This window comes from Theobroma cacao, chromosome 3, assembly GCF_053813885.1.
Source record: "Theobroma cacao isolate CCN51 chromosome 3, ASM5381388v1, whole genome shotgun sequence".
In the NCBI taxonomy this organism is placed as follows: Eukaryota; Viridiplantae; Streptophyta; class Magnoliopsida; order Malvales; family Malvaceae; genus Theobroma; species Theobroma cacao.
Window position 1 is genome coordinate 31,198,856 of NC_142641.1, and position 18,074 is coordinate 31,216,929.

Sequence of the window (18,074 nt, forward strand, 5' to 3'; positions counted from 1 at the left end):
TCAGTGACTAGCACAACGGCGACGTATCCAATGCAAACAACTTTCCTCCTTAAAATGTTATCAAGGAGATCCATTGTTTAAACAGGAGTTTTATTTGGGGCCATGTAGGAGGTTCACGAAAGATTCATGCTTTGAACTGGGAAAGAATTTTATTCACCAGAGGATGGAGGCGGTTTACAAATCCGAGACCCTAGAAAATTTTATTTGGCCTTGCTTACAAAAATTGGGTCGAACTTATGGAAACGTAAGTATTGTTTGTGAACGCAACTGTTGAAAAAAAATGACCTCAGATCTCAAGATTTTATGTTTGCTAGGGCAAAATCATCAGATTCACATGTGCAGACAAGTATTTTGAAAAGTCAGGATGCACTATCCAAGGGAGTGGGAGGGAATGCATGTGAGCAATGGACATACCACAAAATCTTGGTTGGATACATGGCTTATGAGGTACAATTGGAAAATTCTTTTCTTAAAGCAAGTCATTGGAAACAAGTTTGGGGTTTAACCAGTTCCGGAGAGGTTGGTATTATTTATTTGGCACTTCTTGTATGAGGCGTTATCTACATCGAAGTGATTTTTGAATCAGACCGTCTGTGTCATGTCCTCGTTGTGATGCTACAGTTGAGCCTTTAGTGCATACCATGAGGGATTGCAACAAGTCAAGGAATTTGTGGCTTCAAATCCTCCCAGATTAATAATATACAGATGATTTCTTCGATGAAGATCTGAAACAGTGGGTGCTGAAAATATATATATAGCGAATAAAATGTCCTTTCATAATATTCCATGGAGCTATTTGATGACTCTTTCCCTTGGCCTCTAAAATTGCAGCAATAGATTTGAACTAAAGCGAAGGAGGCATGGGATATACTGGGCAGAGAAAATCATCGAATTAAGCAGAAAATTCTGATAGCCTGGGAGAAGCCTAAGAAGGGTTACGTCAAACTGAATGTTGATGGCAGCACGAAAAGGTAACTAGGAATGGAGGCATTGGTGGTGTGATTAGGGATGACTATGGAAATTGGATTCTGAGTTTCAGTCATAAAATGGGTACTGCCTTTTTCTTTTTCCTTGACAGCTGAGTTATGGGGCGTATACCATTGTTTGAAACTATGTTGGACCAGGGCGGATTTAAATTTTTTTTTTAATGATGTCATAATTAAAATAATAATAATAATAATAATTAAAAACATATAAATATGCTAAAATTCATAAACTAGATGTTTTAACATTACATTAAAAAAATATAAATTCATTATATTCATTTAATACTTCAATGTAAAAATATCTAAAATAATTATAATTATCCACAACGAATTTTCATATTTAGAAAACGATGTATAATAACATCATAGAAACACTATCAAATACATCTTTTTCAATATACGTCACTAAACAATCACTCATTCATTCATCACTCATTCAATTGCGTAGTCTGTGCTTTACAAATTTCATTGTTAACAAAGTTTTTTCAATTAACATTGTTATAACTGATAAGATTAATGCAAGTTTTACCGGTAAATAAACCAAAAGATACAAAGTATTTCTATTTGTCTCGACCGTCTCACCAATTCCATTGACTTCAAAAAACTCCCTATCCAAACACATGATGCAATGTAGTTTTCAAGTTGATTTTCAAGTGCTACTAAATCGACTGCTGAAAAATCAAAAGGATACAATTGAGCCATACGAATCAATCTTTCTTTGTTGAAGGTAAAAAATGAATTGTAAAGATGTAAGCACATAATACAATGAAGTAGCTTTATGTCCAATTCAATGAAACAATTATTAAGCTTCTCAAGTTGCAAATTTAAAACTTCCTTTGTTATATCAAAATGATAATGATGAAAATTTGATACTTATGAAACTTTACATCTTGACCTTCCTCGAAACACAAATGTGGTATCTATATTTGGAATCACTGTCATTACGAGTCTCAAGAATATGACTTGAATTTTTAGAGAGAGAGTAGTTTAGGTTTTCACTTTTTTAATAAAATCTTAAATTATAGAAAGAATGTAATCTTTAAATATTAATATATAAATTACTTTTTGATAAATTTACACTTGAAGTCTTTTACCCCACTCTCTACAAAATTACAAAAAAAAAAATTAGTGGATTTATTAGTATCATTAACTATATAAAACTCTAGATAAGTAGTGTATAAAGTAAAAAAATTTGGTAAATGAATGGTGTCATGTGACGCCACTAACCTTAGCATAAGTCCGCCCATGGACCAGGGGTTTTAGGAAAATCCAAGTGAAGACTGACTCACTGGTAGCATTACAAAGAGTTTCTAGTCAAGTTTCCTTGTTGGATCCGAATGCCTAGTTGTTGAGAGCTATAAAAGAGTCGCTTCGACAAGATTGAGATTGCTCAATTTCTCATGTACATCGTAAAGCTAATCATTGGATGACTACACATCTTGATAGCCTATCTTTGGGATTACATATTTTCGATTCTCCTCCTATTAATATTTACTCTTGTTTAAATGCAGACGGTTTAAGCATATTATGACTTAGAATGGTGTAATAAGGTTTCTTTATTATTTTTCCCTAATAAAAAAATTAAATACCTTTAGTTTAAACATGTATTTTAAAACTATTAATAATATTTATACATATAATATATTTTAAAAAATATATTATTAATGGTCAGTTATTCTATCAATTAGATTGTAAACTGAAATAGTTGAATAAAGCGTCTCTCCTAACTAATTAATATCGGGAAAAAAAAGAAAAATTAAATGGAATTAATCAAATTCATTCAGTTTTAATTAATTATTTCGTTTTGGACTGATTAATGCTGATCCTAGTGGATACGGAGGAGCTAACTGATCCAACATTAATTGCCATTTCTGGCTATATGTATCTGGAGTTGTCATTGTGTTGGAAAATGTTAACAACCTCAAAATCAAAGGTGCATGCATAGAAACTGTGAATGACAAACTATCATCATCTTCTTTTGTGTGGTAAAAATAATCTAGGTTCTAATAAAAGGATCCATTTAATTGTGTTGATAGATGGATTAATTACACATCATATAAAATTCAAAATAAACTTACACCTATGTTTTCATTTGAAATGGTAGTCGTAATTAAGAGATTTAGGTAGAGACATTTTGAGAAACAATGGTTACAAACAATTAATCTAGGTTCTAAAATTTTGTTTATGCACAAAATCTATTTCACTTACCAATCAAATGTTCTTTCAAAAGTATTAATATACAGTTAGTTACAAATATTTAATGAGATTTTTCTATCTTCTCATCTTACCTTTCAATAATTCATAAAATTAGAACACAATTGAGTTTTTTTCACATTCATCTTTGTTTTTCTTTTTTTTTTTTAAGTTTAGTTTAGTTTAATCATTTTCTATTCATTTAATTTTATATTATTATTTTTAACTAATACAAAATTATTTTATTTTATTCCTGTTTTTCTTAAATTTATGATTTAATCTGTTCATTTTTTAAATTATTTTTATTTATTAAAAATAAATTAAAATAGTATCCAATAATTTTAACGTTAATTTTGCATTAAGTTTGCAAAAGAAAAAAAAAATACAAAACCATTTTTATTTGAAAGTAAAGTTGTTAAAAGCTATTTTAATTTATTTAGACTACTACTTTTAAAACAATTTTACTCAAAATAATACTTGTTACAGAATCTGCAACTAAAGCCGAACTAAGTCCTAAGTGTGGCCAATAATTCTCTTTGGTTTATCAGGAAACAGAAATAATTTGCTAAACTCTACGAGAACATGATTTGTATGCTAAACTCTACAAGGCTGAAAATAATTTGCATGCTTTCTCACTGCCGCTGCGTTGTGCCCACTTATCAATCTTTTCAAGTCAAAAATATATGCATACTCCATCTATAAACCCAAGGAGACAGCCACAGAAATTCTAAACTCAGACTTAAAACAATACCAAGTTCCAACCACCCTTCTGCCACCGCCAAGTGTTTTGGCACCATTACCAGGAGCTAACCTCCCTCCCCCGACCTATACCCCCACCAACACAAAAAGACTTGTAGCAGAAAAATGAAAACATATCAAATTTCTTTCCTATTGACTGTGTCTGTGTTTCTAGAATTCTCATCCTACCTGCGTGTGTTATATCTTATGAAGACAATTCTTTCTTTAAGGCTTGTACTTGTATAATACCGCAAACCCACAAAAACAAATGAAGAAACTACAATACATTTTCAGGTGGAACATTGTGGGAGAATGGAATCTTACTATCCCTCCTTTTATGTTGACATTGGCAGACAGAATTTATTCTTCCCTTACAAGCAGTGCTCAAATACCTTCCTTGATTGTTCTCCCTATGATTCTCACTGTAGAAAAGCCTTGAGGAACACCATTCATCCAAACAGAAATTGGTGATTGTGAAACAGGTTACCCATAAGAACTGGCCAACTCGTTATCAGATACGACTTCACTCTACAATGAGAGCAAATTTTAGATTTTATCAATGACATCCCTGTTATGAGAAATATCTGATTCTATTCCTAGGGTTACCAGCAAAATATAGTTAAAAGGGATGCCTGAATAATTGATACATCATCATTATGGTGCCACTACACTCCGAAGAATTCTTGTCTCATGATGACAAGCCAATATTGGTACAAATATTTTCAGCACATCTCGGTTTAACTTCCAAGTAATACTAAAAATTTGAAGTTCACATTGGTAAGCATAAGCTTATGCAACAGGTCACAGGGATATGACAAAAGATCTAGTGCAGGTGCAAAAGTAGTGGGGTTTTTTTTCCTTATATAGGCCCATGCATAATAATACATAAATAATTTCCTCAAAATGCTAAATTTTACTGCTTAGACTGAAAACTTTTCAAAATGAAAAAGAATGTTTAAGTATTTGTATTTGAAAAGAAAACTAGGTTTTATGCTATATTTGAATTCTTAAAGCAAGACAAGTTTGTGAGTCATAGCCTTTCCAGTTCAGACATATATCAAATAAAATGGTTTAAATAAAAAGACGATGCTTGTACCTGAGTGGAGAAGGTCTCATATAGTTCACTTCTGAGTAAGGGGAAGCATTTTTATATGCGCCCTGTTTGCAATATACTATCCACTATTTGCCATCGTATCTCTCAGTGCTGTTTACTTTGCCATTAGATCCTTACTCAAGACGTTGGGCATGTCAAAAGGCTTTTCGTTCTATTTGGGCTAGTCATGCCTCTGAGATATCTTCAACTCTGAACAAGAATGTGAGTTCAGTGAGTGAAATTCAGTTCCAAGATGCAGTTGATTGTCAGGTGCTCTTCCAGCCATTTTCTTCAACTGTCAAATGATAGCATTAATAAATATCTGTTATGTTGTACTGAACAAACATAATGCCAAAATATTAAATAAAAGCATCTCATAATGATTGTATTTCATAATTCTCCTCTTAGCTCAAGTCATTTACACTAAAAATCTAATGGAGCCTTGATGACATTTAAGAATCATTAAATAATATCCGACTTGCCATCACCAACATGCATTGGATTGGCATAGTTGAAGTCAAGACCTCTGCTTATGTGTTGATAAACCTGTTTGTATGCACACTCATTCAATAAAGTAAACAGGATAAAAATCAGTGCCATCTAAACTTTCACAATGGAATATATTTGGTCTGTCTGTACGTGCCTTTCTAAAATTTTATCTATTTTTATCAGGTATGTTTTATGAATTGAAAGAAATATCTTCTCTTTGAGGAAGAACAAAATTTCGCCAACCATTTTTTGAGTACCTATTTCCATGTTTGCCCCGTTTTGAGGCTGGGTTCATATATTTGAGTAACCAGACAATAATTTTTTTTTTTGCTCAAAAACCAAACAATAAAATTATTAATGTAATTTTTTTTTTCATTTTCTCCAAAATAATAGTCATTACTTTTCTAGATTGGAATGCAACACCCTGTCACCCCATAAATACAAGGCAGAATAGTTCATTGGTAGAAGTGACAGGTGCAAGGTCTACAAGGTCCAAAGAACCATATGTGGAGGTCTCCCTGCTCCTCCTATTCTTAGTGCATCTCATATATGCTTTTTCATTGAAACCTCCCCAAAGAAAGCATGTTTAGTGTTATAAATGCATTGAGTCAAGTGTCCAACTGTATTTACTACCATAAAAGCTTCTGGTTTGAGGGTTAGAAAAGGCAGCATGCAATCCACATCTCTACAAGCAAAGACTAGTATGGTGTGTGCATGTAAATTTCCACGCATGGTTCAGAAAGAACATTTAAGAGACTAAGACAGCCTGTACGAGTTCTTGTAATTTGTAATCCTTTCAGGTACTGTTTCTCCAGATACTTTCCTCCATATATCTAATCCCAACCATGAACAAACTATGCCTTTCAAAATGATATTAAAGAACAAGTTCAATTAAATTCATGAATGGGTATAACAATATAAGCTTACTTCCAGTTTAAACTCATGCAATGGTAGAACCCAGATTCTTTTTTTGTACCTTCACTGTTAGAGATCTGATTACTTCCTTTGAAGCCTTGTTCTTTTCAGCTTCCTCATGTGCTGTACCCACTGCCTCCTTCAACTGCCTTGATGTTCTTTCAAGTTTTTCTTCTAGGACTTGGGATTTGACAGTAAGATCGTCAACCTGCAAGCCGTATTACCATCATAATTCAATGCAGCTATGGCATAGTTTCCTGCCATGGAAAATGGAAGGGCGTCTTGACATAAATTGCAAGACATGCACTAGTGACAATTCTTGGCTCATATGAATCAAGTCATACTATTGGCTCATAGGAACATCTGCAGGCAGTGCAGGGCGTCTATTGATTCTTAATATGAAAGTACCATGGTTCATTTTTTTTCCCTTCTTTGACAATATAATCCTTTTCAGTAACTGATGAAGATTTTAAGTTGTTTAAAAAGTACAGGAGCAACAATGACTTTAGAATAGCCTCTATCCTGCTAAATTAAGTATCAGAAATGGGAAAAGGAGAGCATGTTTAAAATATTTGTCAACAAATTACTTTATGGAATAAATTATAGAATAAAAAAAAACCAAAGATAAAAATGATAACCCTAAAGGTGAGAGAATGATAAATGCAAAATAAATTCATGTACACATCTACAAAAGTAAATCAAGATTTCTTCATGCCTAAGCAGTCATAATCACCATATCAGCTTTGGTTATCGATAGTCACATGGTATGCAAGTGAGTGACATAAAATGTTGTAAGCTATCATGGTACTTTTCTTTATTCGTTGGTTATCATTTATCGAACATAACAAATAAGAATGTATTTCGTATCGTTATTCTTTCTTCACTATTGACTAAAGCATATTGCTGATACATGAGAAGCCACGGATATTCACCTGTGCTCTTAATATACCTATCTCTTGGGTGAGGCTCTCAACTGAGTGCTTTGAGCCATTGAAAAGGAGTTCTGGATTTGCAAGATTAGTATGAATTGAAGTTCTTGTAATATAATAAGCTGGACTCGACTTCCTTGAGGGAGGAGATGAACCTCGAGAAACCATTCTTGAACCAGAAGAAGAAGCTGATATTCTCGTAGAATTTCCAAATAAAGAGGTTGATTCCCATTGAGAATTTTCATTAAATACTCTCCTATCATGTTTGGAATTTTGGCTCCTGGTCTGTCTGAATGAATCAAAGGAGGCAAGCCTGGCAAGCTTACGAAGAGATTTTGAATTCAGAGTATCTTTCTCTGGTAACTCATTGCTATTCTGATTTAAGCTTTCCCTTGAATTCTTAACGAATTCAGGAGTTGATCTAGACTCTTTTTTCCTATTTAATTTGGTAAAACAATCATCACAGACCCGATAAGGCTTGTTCATGTTAGGAGCCAAAGCAGCTTTTAGAGATTTCTTACAGCTGCAAGCTTTACAAAAGACTAGCCCGCAGTTGTAACAGTTATGACGCTTTCTGATGAAACTAAATGGATTCCGACAACCAAAACAATTAAAATGATCAGCACCTAGTGCCCAGTCATGGAGACAAATTGCAGCAGTAAAGTTGGAGCCACATACCACTCTCTTTACTCGTTTGTTTTGCAAAGCATCAACAAGTGTAGGAACATTCCTGTCTGCATTGTCTCCATGACCTAATTGACCATTTGCACCCTTTCCCCAGGTGTAAACCTTAGCATCTGAACTGCGGACCACAATATGATGAGAACCACATGCTATCTCTTCAATTCGGCTGTTTTTGATATTTCCTTTGACACAAGTTGGAAGCTTGCTACTTCCAGAGCTCCCAAGTTGTCCAGGACCAACACTCCCCATGGAATACACTTTCCCTGTGTCAGTTAGAGCAACAGTGATACTGTGGCCACAAGCCACTTGAGAAAAGCTTATAGTGTCTGACAGTGCTACCAAAAAAGGAACTAATCTGGGTTCTTTGTCACCATGTCCAAGCTGGCCTTTCTCCCCATCCCCCCATGTGAACAGCTTTCCAGATGAAAACGCACCAGAAGTCTCAGTAGGCACTTCAACAATGGCAGCGGTGTGCCAAACTCCACAAGATGCCCTCAATGTTCGTAGCCCCCTAAGAGCATCAACTTCTCTAGGCATATTTGTGCTACTACAGTCCCCATGGCCTAGAGCTCCAAAAGTACCATCTCCAAATGTAAATAATTTACCTGTTGATGTAACAGCAGCTGTATGCCAAGCCCCACAAGAGATATATGATACATGCATACCTTCCATCTCACCGCTTACCCTTTTAGGAGTCCACTTACTGGCTTCAGTACCGTGCCCTAATAGACCAAGATTGTAAGAACCATCACCCCAAGTATAAAGGTCCCCTGAAAGTGTTACAGCACAAGTATGAAATTCCCCACAGGCAACTAATCCAATAGTTGACCAACTGAGAGCACCAATGAGCATTGGTTGAGAAACATCAGCTTCAACTCCATGCCCAAGCCTGCCACCACTTCCCTCACCCCAACTAAAGATCCGCCCCTGTCTTGTGACTAAAACAGCATGCTTATTCCCACAAGAGATATTGTGAGCATCAAGAAGTACATTTGATTCAAGAGCCTTTGGTGAAAGTGAATCTACTCTGGTAACAGAATTAGTTTGAGTTCTGTGCACACTGCCACCAAGCGGTCCGTTACCAGTTCCTTCTCCCCAGATAAAAACATCGCCTAATGCATCAAAATCCTCAAAAGAAGTTCCCTGGCTGGATGAACTTACTGCACTGGATAAACTACTTCGAAATGAATCAATAACAGAGGAGCATCCATGTGGGTTATCTAACCCCCCCAGTGATAAAGAACTGAAATGCTTGGCAACTGAGTCAGTATGAGTCAAGGCCTTTGTTATAGAAGTGTATGTTAAAACCTCAGAAAAAGCTTTTCCCAACCTACACTGTTGAGAGCTCTCATATGGGACTGAAGCAGTTTGGATATCTTTGGGATCCTATAATAAGCAAGACATCAAAAGATAGAATAAAAGAAAATAGCAAATGATTGGATTTTCTCGCAATTCATAGAGGGAAACCTTAGAGATGATGTCACAGCCTGTAGATGACACATTTGATAGACAATTTCTTTGTGTATAGGTACATGGACTTTCTGATGACGTATTATCACTTATTGCATCACTTTTTGGCCTGCGATTGTCACCTCCCCAAATTAAGACTTTAAGAGCAGTAAACCAGATCTCAGCTTCATCCCTGTCCTTGCATATCTATCAACAGTATCAGTAATTAGAGGCAGTTGTTATGTGTTATGATCAAGGTTATGATAAACTCAATGTTCAAAATCAAAATATTATGTTATATTAAAAGGAAAAAATTGGAAAATGTGAGTTGTAAACCAATGTACATGAGAAGTTTCTTCATATATTCTCCCAACCATAAAAAAGAATGCAAAAGGAAAAGAACTAATGACCATTCACAAATCTAAGAGTAACAAAGTATAAAAATTCATCAACCACCAGCAAAATACAGCAAAACTTTTCTTCTGTTCCTTATGAGCAAAAAAGGTAAGGAAAAGAATAAAAAGCAACAAACTAAATTCTCCTTTCTACACAATCCTGATCATTGCTTGGGGAACGAGGGCTGAGACAAAAGGTAAGGAAAAGAATAAAAGCAAGAAACTAAATTCTCCTTTATACAAAATCCAAATGATTGCTTCAGGGAAAGAGGGCTGAGAACCAAAATACAAAAATGGTAGACTTTTCTACACACATAAGGACTCTTGCTTCAATGCCACTAACGACATTAAACTGCTCAGGACTGAAACTGCAAATTTCAAACACTCAAAAACAATAATAGTAATAAAAATAATAATAAGAGAACATTCATAGGTTCAAAACTAGTTTAATATTAATCCTGGACTGTGTTGAATGGGATGAAGATGCACTTCTGTAATGCATGTATTAAGCAGTACAGTTGAAACTGAAAGTTGACAGACAGTGCAATCATGGTCAATGTAATTTAAAAAGAGGCTATTGCCAGGTCAAAAGCAAGAGAGGACACAAACCAAATCCAAGGATCTGTTGCTGTAAATAAGAGAAAATGACTGATGTTCTTTATCAGGCTGAGGGTAACGCTGGAATATTGCCTGCAAAACCACGCAAGAAAATTTTTGTTACTTTTGCCTCCAGTTGAGCCTGCTCTAGTCTTAACAAATGCATTTCAGGAAGATCAGGCACATGTTTCAGATTTTTCTGATATTGTAACAGTTCATAGAAATTATAGGATTGGTTAGGAGCTCCTAAATTGTCAGCAGCTTCAATTGTCAAACTTTGTTTTGTCCAAAAATGTTGGTTTGATATTAAAAAATATGTTGACACTTTTTTTTGGATACATATTAACACTGTAAAAATCAGGTCAAATGACTAGAAGCAACTACAAAAAAGTATGGATCGACAGCAGAAGACATTACTTAATAGAAAATGTTAGATTGATTAGATGCTCCTAAAGGCAGTAGCTTCAATTGTCAAACCTAGTTTTGCCCATAAATGTTGCTTTGATATTAAGACTATACTAAAACTCCTTTTTCTTTGGTGCATAAATATATTAACACTTTTAAGATTAGGTCATTGCTGAGAATCCAATTCCGGTCAGTAGCTTCAATTGTCAAACTTAGTTTGTCCATAAATGTTGGTTTGATATTAAGACTATGCTAAAACTCCTTTTTCTTTGGTGCATAAATATATTAACACTGTTAAGATTAGGTCAATGCTGACCGATGTCTACTTTAAACATGCATGACATGAAATATAAATCCTTATCAAGCTGAAGCCACAAATTAATGGTTGCATCTTATCTTTTGTTGGCTAACAACAGATTAACTTTTGTCATTCAGCTTCTTATGAACCACTTCCACTTTGACTATTGAAGGATACAGACTGTGTAGCAAACCCCTAAATGGTGATGAATGTAGACCTAAATGAAGCTGAATATTAAAGGAGATTTGAATGGTTGATAGACAAAGTTAGCATACAGCTTCAGCCTTCATCTTTTATTAAAACATTGTGTAGTCATTCCTAATTTTTTGCATTCAAAACATGGTATCTTCAACTTCCATAGAGCTCACAATACAAAACAAAATCACCAAAATCTGAACGAAAATAACTAATTCCCTTATAAACTGGCACATTTGTCTTAAAGTACCATTAAGCTGATTAACTGATCAGTAATTAAACCCATCTAGGAATAGAAGAGATTTGCATATTTTTATGCACTGTATTCTACATGCAGTTAGATAAAACCAAGTTTTATGTCACACAATACCAGAATGCATGCATTACAATAAATTAAACTTATGTGTATATGTAAGATGACCAGAATATGGGAATCCAGCCCCACACATACCCTGATTAATGGAGGCAAATACTGACAATATCAGCAACTTTTACTATGTTATGTGAAGGGTGGTACAGACTTACAGTACGCTGTCCAGGTACAATCCTTGAAACATGGCTTAGTTCGAGTTGTTTCTTTTCTTTATCAGAGTACCAGATCAGCGATTTCTCATCCTGGCATGTAGAAAAAATGTCTTAAATCACCATAATAACCCCTAACAGAATCATGCATAATAATTTGCAATCTTGTACACAAGGTTTGTTGGATTTTGCACAGCTTGTCCAATTCACATAGCAATATATGCTTTACAGAAAGACAAGGTGGTGGAAAACCCCATAGAGAAATAAAAAAACTGCTATCAATTATTGTTCTAATGTTCTTTTAAGGACATTCTTACAATCTGGCTTAACTGATATATTTAAAATTTGATAATATTTAAAAGGTCTTTGGCTCCAATTACTTCTAGTAGAGTCCAGTTCCACATTATCGAGTGCAAAAGCCATCCCAACTAGAACACAAATGAATTGCACACAAAGTTAGATTCTCTGCCAACCTTCGAACTTAACAAAAATTGAACCCCTTGTCAGTTCTCTAAATAATCCTTAAATTTTTCATGAAACAAACTGAAATACAATACATTAGCTTAATAAAAAGGTTGAACATGACAACTCACAAGTGTCATGAAATGGGAAAGCATTTTAAATAATATTTACATGATAACAAGTTAGTATTGAGAGACACAGAACAAAGCATATATCTTGCCGAGGCTCCAGGGATTAAGAGTACACTACTAGAATGTTGCCAGATATGGCAATTAATCAGGTTAAGCTTGTTTCATAAAAAACTGATGCAGCTATCTTCCTTGATCCCCTTTTAAAAAGATATTTTTGGTTTTTTTTTCCTTTCTTATATGTACACAAAAGAGGTTATGTTTATGGATGTAGACGGTTTAAGGCTTAACGAAGCACAAGAGCACCAGATTCATGCGGATGTGCACAGGTCAGACTCCAGAGCAGCCACTTTAGCAGAGAATTCTAAGGAGAAAGCCATATTTAGATCACCCGTATGACATCCAGCCATGATAGGACCAAAAGCTGTTTTTGACCTATCATTTTGAAAAGAGCTTAACTCTTAAAGTAAAACTAAAAAGAAAAATGAGTGTAAATTTTTGGGTTGGAGATGAACTGATCACAATCCATGGTAAAAGCCTTTGATAGAAGGGTACTTCAAAGCAGGCTACATCAGTTTAGATGACAATCTTTTTACTGCTTGATGATCACTAATTCATTGCTTACATGCATTACATTCTTTTTTTAAATAAAGTAAAAGAGGGAATATTAAGACTTCTCAGGGTAACATGATATCTAATGCAATTTCGGTGAGGAAAACATTTAAAGAAAGAAAAGTACTAATAGTTCATACTGAGGCAGATTCAAGGCAACATACGTTTGAAAGACTGAATGGACAAAATTTAGGCTTTCCCCGTCGTCCATACTTCAGAAGATACATCCCTCTCTTAAGGGTTGTTATGGCCTGCGAAGAAAAGGCAAAAGTAAGACATATACTTATATTTGAGGAAAATGGAAGACCTAAAGACATTGACCCATTTGCAGCACCAAATTACCTTTTGAAAAGAAAATCTAATGAAAAAAGAAAAAAAAAAACACAAATTTGAGGAAAGGAGCAATAATCTTGAATCCTGAGAGGTTGATAGAACCATTTAGGCATGCGTAAGGGTGCAACTTTTATCAAACTGAATAAAGGGAACAAAGTAGCCTGAAGAGACAACCTTCTTAAATTAAAAGAAAAGAAGACAGTGACATGTAAAGAAGGTCACATAAAGACATGTAACTCAGCCTATGACATGTATAAACTCATTCTGGGCAGAGAAAATATTCTACATTGAAAGGCAATGCCGTCAATGCTGTAGATCGCATGCTGCTGGAATAATCTAACTCAATTTCCTTGCAACAGTCACAGCTAGAAAAGTTCATTACTCGGAACAAATTGCGCCAGTAACATAGATTCATTTGAAAAAAAAAAACCAGAATGACAGTCAAGTATAGAGAAACGAAAAAAAAAAAGGAGGAATACCTGCTCATAATCCCTATCGGAAAGAATCTGCCTGTTGAAGTCAGCCATTCAGCTAGCAATATCCAGTCCAACCCTTGCATAGAACGACAGCAAACTTCTAGAAAATGATGGAAGAATCCCCGCATCCGCCCCATATAAAACCTTTCCGTAATTCTATTACCAGAATACACTTCATACTATTCCATTATGAGAAAGCCTGATATGAATGTATCCGCATGAGAATGTCCTATCTCAAATTGCTATGAGTTTCCAATAACATAACATCAAAACTAAATTGTAGAATTTCCCGATATTCCACACCACAGCACCTATTCCATCAGGCTTAGCTGCATTTGAAGCAATTACGATAACAAACCAAATGAATAAACAAGAAACAAATTCAACCCTAAAAATTTTGAATCATTTGGAAATCAACCATCCAAAATTGCTTCTCTTTTTTTCTTTTTTTCCATTCTATTTTTCGCTCAATTACCATACAATATTAGATCATTGATTAAGCCTTAACAAAATTCTAGCATACAAATGAAAAATATTTTACCTGAATAAGTAGGCAATTAGAAGGCCAAATTTTTGCCCAACAGGATTCGATTCAACTTTAAAATTCAGGATCAGAAACGGATCAAATGGCATTAACAACTTTGAATTTTTTGGAAAATTAAATATATATATATATATATATATATATATATATATATATAATATATACATGAAAATGTAAAAGAATTGAAGGGAATTAGCGCGAGCTTCTCTCTTTGTTTTCTCTATATTTTCCCTCCTCCGAGTTTAACTGCTTCTTGTATTTCTTTGACAAATAAAATAAATACACTTTTTTTCTTTTGTTTCAATTAGAAGATTCTGATTCCTTATACCCACGTCAGCTAATGAATCCGTTGGAAGGCACCGTGGGATGCTTCCCTGCGTTTTTGTCCTTTTGTTCCACCAAATTTATGAAAACCAAGCCTACCTTACCTTTCCATTTTTATATTTTCATTTAAAAAAAAAAAGAAAAATATTTTTTTAGCTTTTTTATTAAAAAATATTTTTTTTAATTTGATGGTATTTTTTAAAATTTCACAAAAAAAAATCAAAATTCTGTTAACTTTAATAATGAATAAATATTCATAAGCGAGAAGGAAGAGATTAAGAGGGGATCAATTGAAGGATAGGATAGGATAGGAGGCCTCCGCATGGAATAAATCCAAACTATGAAGGGGTAATTGATTAATGCTTCAATAATTCTTTGTTTCCTGAACTGGTATCACTTCTCTATTGTGCTTTAGCCTAATCATTTCCTTTGCTCTAACTTTCCCTAAACTTTAGCGACTAAAATATTAATAAATATGTTTCCTTAATACATCTTTAAACTATACTTTCATCTTTCAATAAACTCATGTGACCATGATATCACAAAGCATTGCCAAATCCCAGACAGTTAACTAAACCAGCAACTCTAGCAAAAACAAGCGTCAAAACTAGCAGGGAGACCAGAATCAAGAGAAGCTATGCCAAATATGAAAAAGTGTTTAGGAACTTGCACTGTCCACCGTAACAAAGTTCCAGAAGCAACCTAAGATAATTACATAACATTACACAGCCATCCAGAGTTCTTCCCAAGAACCAAAAGTCTCTTTCGGATGATACCACCACATGCGACTTTCTCTTCCACACACAGCAAAACATACATACTGGAGCTATAAAGGATCAATGTCGGTAGCCATCATCATCATATATGTAACCGCTACTCCTGGACTTGTCAGCCTGCAAAACAAGGGAGGAATAAAAAGGCTTAAACAATTGTCAAAATTTTTCAAGAGCTATTATTAGTTACTTGCCTGCTTCCTTATCAATAAAACAAGAATGACTGTCCAATCTGAAAATAAGGATACTACTAAATCAAACTTCTATGAGCAAACATGACAGCCTCAAATGCATGTACATGACAGAGTAGAACCAATCATGGTTGATGCTATACCCTATGAATGAGCTTCTCAAATGCTTCAGTTCCATTCTCTTCAATGTATCTCTCCGCAGCAGTTAAAATGTCGTCTGGCTTACTGAAGTCCTTCTTCCTTGGAATATACCAGATGTTAATTGTCTGTTGTGGGTTGATAAAGAAAGGTCTCAGATAATGCTCATAAACATAGGCAGCACCACTGAAGTATGGGATAACCAGCCAACAGGTAAAAATCAGCTTTGTGTATGACCATATGGGAATCCTGCAGTGAAGTTTTAGAAAGTTTCAGCACAGTATAGTAGGTTCTATATCTGTGCATAAAGATCAAATCAAGGCTTTAGTGTGCAAATGTATTTGTAAAATTTTTAGGTTCCATGCTCTTTAGAGTCCTTGACATGATTAAAGCATGAGACTATCATATTTACCTATAAATTAGCCATCCCTTCATCAAAGAAATAAAATAATCAGGAGGTTCTTGCAGAACTACCAGAATAACTAAACCAGGAAAAAGAATAGACAGAAACATTTAACACCTTGGAGTAACTTCAAATTCAAAATACCCAAGTCTGATTTAGTTTCTTGCTTGACTCTGTACTCAAAAACAAAAATCTCGTTTAGTTTCACAATGGGTTCCCACTTTTTCTATGGAATCAGTTTCCTGTTAGAAAGCCGGTTGAACTCTTGCTAAGCTATAACAGCTACATTAAACAATGAGCGCCTCTTCTGGTGGATGAGAAGCAATTTGAAGAATACAACAAGTCTGGTCACCTAAACTGCCAATTGTATAAGCTTAATAACCAAATTGTTTTGAGTTGGCCAACTAGAACAACAGTTTTTAAATCGAAATGAAACATTCAGGCTCCCCCCCACCTACCCCCAATCTCTCTCTCTCTCTCTCTCTCTCTCTCTCTCACCCCAAAACAAAAGGAGAAAGTAACTCAGATTCCGGAAAAAGAAACAAAAAAAAAAAAAACAAGGGATAGTCTTAGAGCCACAGATTTTCTATTCTAAAAGCAGATATAACCTGGATCATTAATTTGCAAATAAATTTACCATTCAATAACTTTGGCAAAGGTGAGCTCCAGCAATGTAATCATGGAATAGAGAACCCAATATGTAAGCCATTGTCTGTCATCGGCACGAGACTCCGACTCGATTGCCCTAACGGAGGCATATCTGTTTACGAATTTAACACCACAGAGTAATTAAATCAATCCAAGAAAATCTCAAATTCAGGCAACTACTGAAATACATTAAGCAAAAACAAATTAAACCCAAAAAAAAATAATGAAAAACACTTACAGAGGATACAGAAGACTAATAACTGGCCTGAAAAATCAAACCAAAAACGAAATTAGCAAACAATATTAAAAAAATCATAAATTAAAGATACAAATTTGGATGTGTCAAATTAATTGAAAGTAGACACCAAGCCTCAAAATCTGATTTTCACTTAGTTCATTGATTAAATTTATAAGTTTCCTTTAATATTCTTAAAGCAATAGCAAAATACATACCCAAAAGGGAAACAAAATACAATGGCTGGAGACTAAGGGTAAAGTTTCGATGCTTCTTTGCCCATTAGGTGTTTTATTCTTTGTTGAAGCAAAAATAAAAAATAAAAAAAAAAGTAAAGTTGATGAGCGAGAAAAAGAAGAGCAAAGAGGAATTACCCAGCAAGAACATCAAAGTTCTTGAGAAGAACCTTAAGAAAACTTGCAGCCCCAGATCCCATGAGTGATCTCCAATGCCCTTTTTTTGTTTGTTTGTTCCTTGTGCTGTCTGATCTCAAACTAAACAAAGAGTAGGGTTTGGCTGTGTTTTTGTTTTTGGAAGTGACAAGAGTGTGCAAGTCCTTTGTGTTTTTTGTGTAACAAAGCAGATTACAGAGGAAACAGAGCGAGAAGCGGGGACAAGCTTATAAAAAGAAGTAGCCGGTTGTAAGATAATTATTCTCTGCTCCGCGTAGAATGGCGGTGTGGTGTAATGATCTTCCGGAGCATATTTCACAGTGAATAAAACGGACGGCTGACGTTTCTGCCTTTCTACCCCCAAGGGAAATTACAATCAAGGGACTTCCTTTAATTGGAATCACAGAGTTGGCATTTCCCCCTACCTTGTCTGGCAAGTTCTGAAAGCAAAAGCCAGAAAGCCTTGGAATTCAGTGAGGCTTTGCCCACAGGGGTGACCTAACCTTGATTCAATTTTTGGCCAAACA

General features: G+C 34.7%; 2 protein-coding genes across 6 annotated transcripts; both read right to left on the reverse strand.

Annotated features, from left to right (window-relative positions):
- Window positions 1-3,835: 3,835 nt before the first annotated feature.
- Window positions 3,836-14,666, reverse strand: LOC18604653 (Regulator of chromosome condensation (RCC1) family protein). Of its 5 annotated transcripts, none has more exons than XR_001927287.2 (10): window positions 14,441-14,663; window positions 13,903-14,228; window positions 13,255-13,341; window positions 11,892-11,981; window positions 10,481-10,561; window positions 9,495-9,683; window positions 7,347-9,413; window positions 6,476-6,622; window positions 5,014-5,220; window positions 3,836-4,445 (listed from the first exon to the last, which is right to left on the reverse strand). XR_001927287.2 is itself a non-coding variant. In XM_018118507.2 (9 exons), the coding sequence occupies exons 2-9, from the start codon at window positions 13,948-13,950 to the stop codon at window positions 5,192-5,194; spliced, it is 2,823 nt and encodes a 940-aa protein (XP_017973996.2). In that variant the 5' UTR covers window positions 13,951-14,228; window positions 14,441-14,658; the 3' UTR covers window positions 4,870-5,191. The 5 variants fall into 5 exon arrangements, 2 of the variants coding, with proteins under 2 accessions (XP_017973996.2, XP_017973998.2); XR_016025272.1 differs by having other exon boundaries at window positions 5,014-5,305; window positions 8,022-9,413; window positions 14,441-14,662; XR_001927285.2 differs by having other exon boundaries at window positions 5,014-5,305; window positions 14,441-14,658.
- A 650-nt stretch (window positions 14,667-15,316) lies between these two features.
- On the reverse strand, window positions 15,317-18,037 carry HVA22A (HVA22 homolog A). Its single transcript, XM_007037241.3, has 5 exons — window positions 17,530-18,037; window positions 17,159-17,185; window positions 16,910-17,032; window positions 15,875-16,118; window positions 15,317-15,660 (listed from the first exon to the last, which is right to left on the reverse strand). The coding sequence occupies exons 1-5, from the start codon at window positions 17,589-17,591 to the stop codon at window positions 15,604-15,606; spliced, it is 513 nt and encodes a 170-aa protein (XP_007037303.1). The 5' UTR covers window positions 17,592-18,037; the 3' UTR covers window positions 15,317-15,603.
- Between the last annotated feature and the right edge of the window lie 37 nt (window positions 18,038-18,074).

Coding starts and splice junctions, on each gene's coding strand:
- HVA22A (XM_007037241.3), bottom strand. CDS start 17,591: ATGGGATCTGGGGCTGCAAGTTTTCTTAAGGTTCTTCTCAAGAACTTT. Junction 16,119..16,909: donor TTTGCCAAAGTTATTGAATG/GTAAATTTATTT, acceptor ACTTCACTGCAG/GATTCCCATATGGTCATACA. Junction 15,661..15,874: donor TTGAGAAGCTCATTCATAGG/GTATAGCATCAA, acceptor CTTGTTTTGCAG/GCTGACAAGTCCAGGAGTAG.
- LOC18604653 (XM_018118507.2), bottom strand. CDS start 13,950: ATGGCTGACTTCAACAGGCAGATTCTTTCCGATAGGGATTATGAGCAG. Junction 9,684..10,480: donor GCAACAGATCCTTGGATTTG/GTTTGTGTCCTC, acceptor TACTGTTGATAG/ATATGCAAGGACAGGGATGA. Junction 5,306..6,475: donor TCAGATCTCTAACAGTGAAG/GTACAAAAAAAG, acceptor ATCATTTGACAG/TTGAAGAAAATGGCTGGAAG.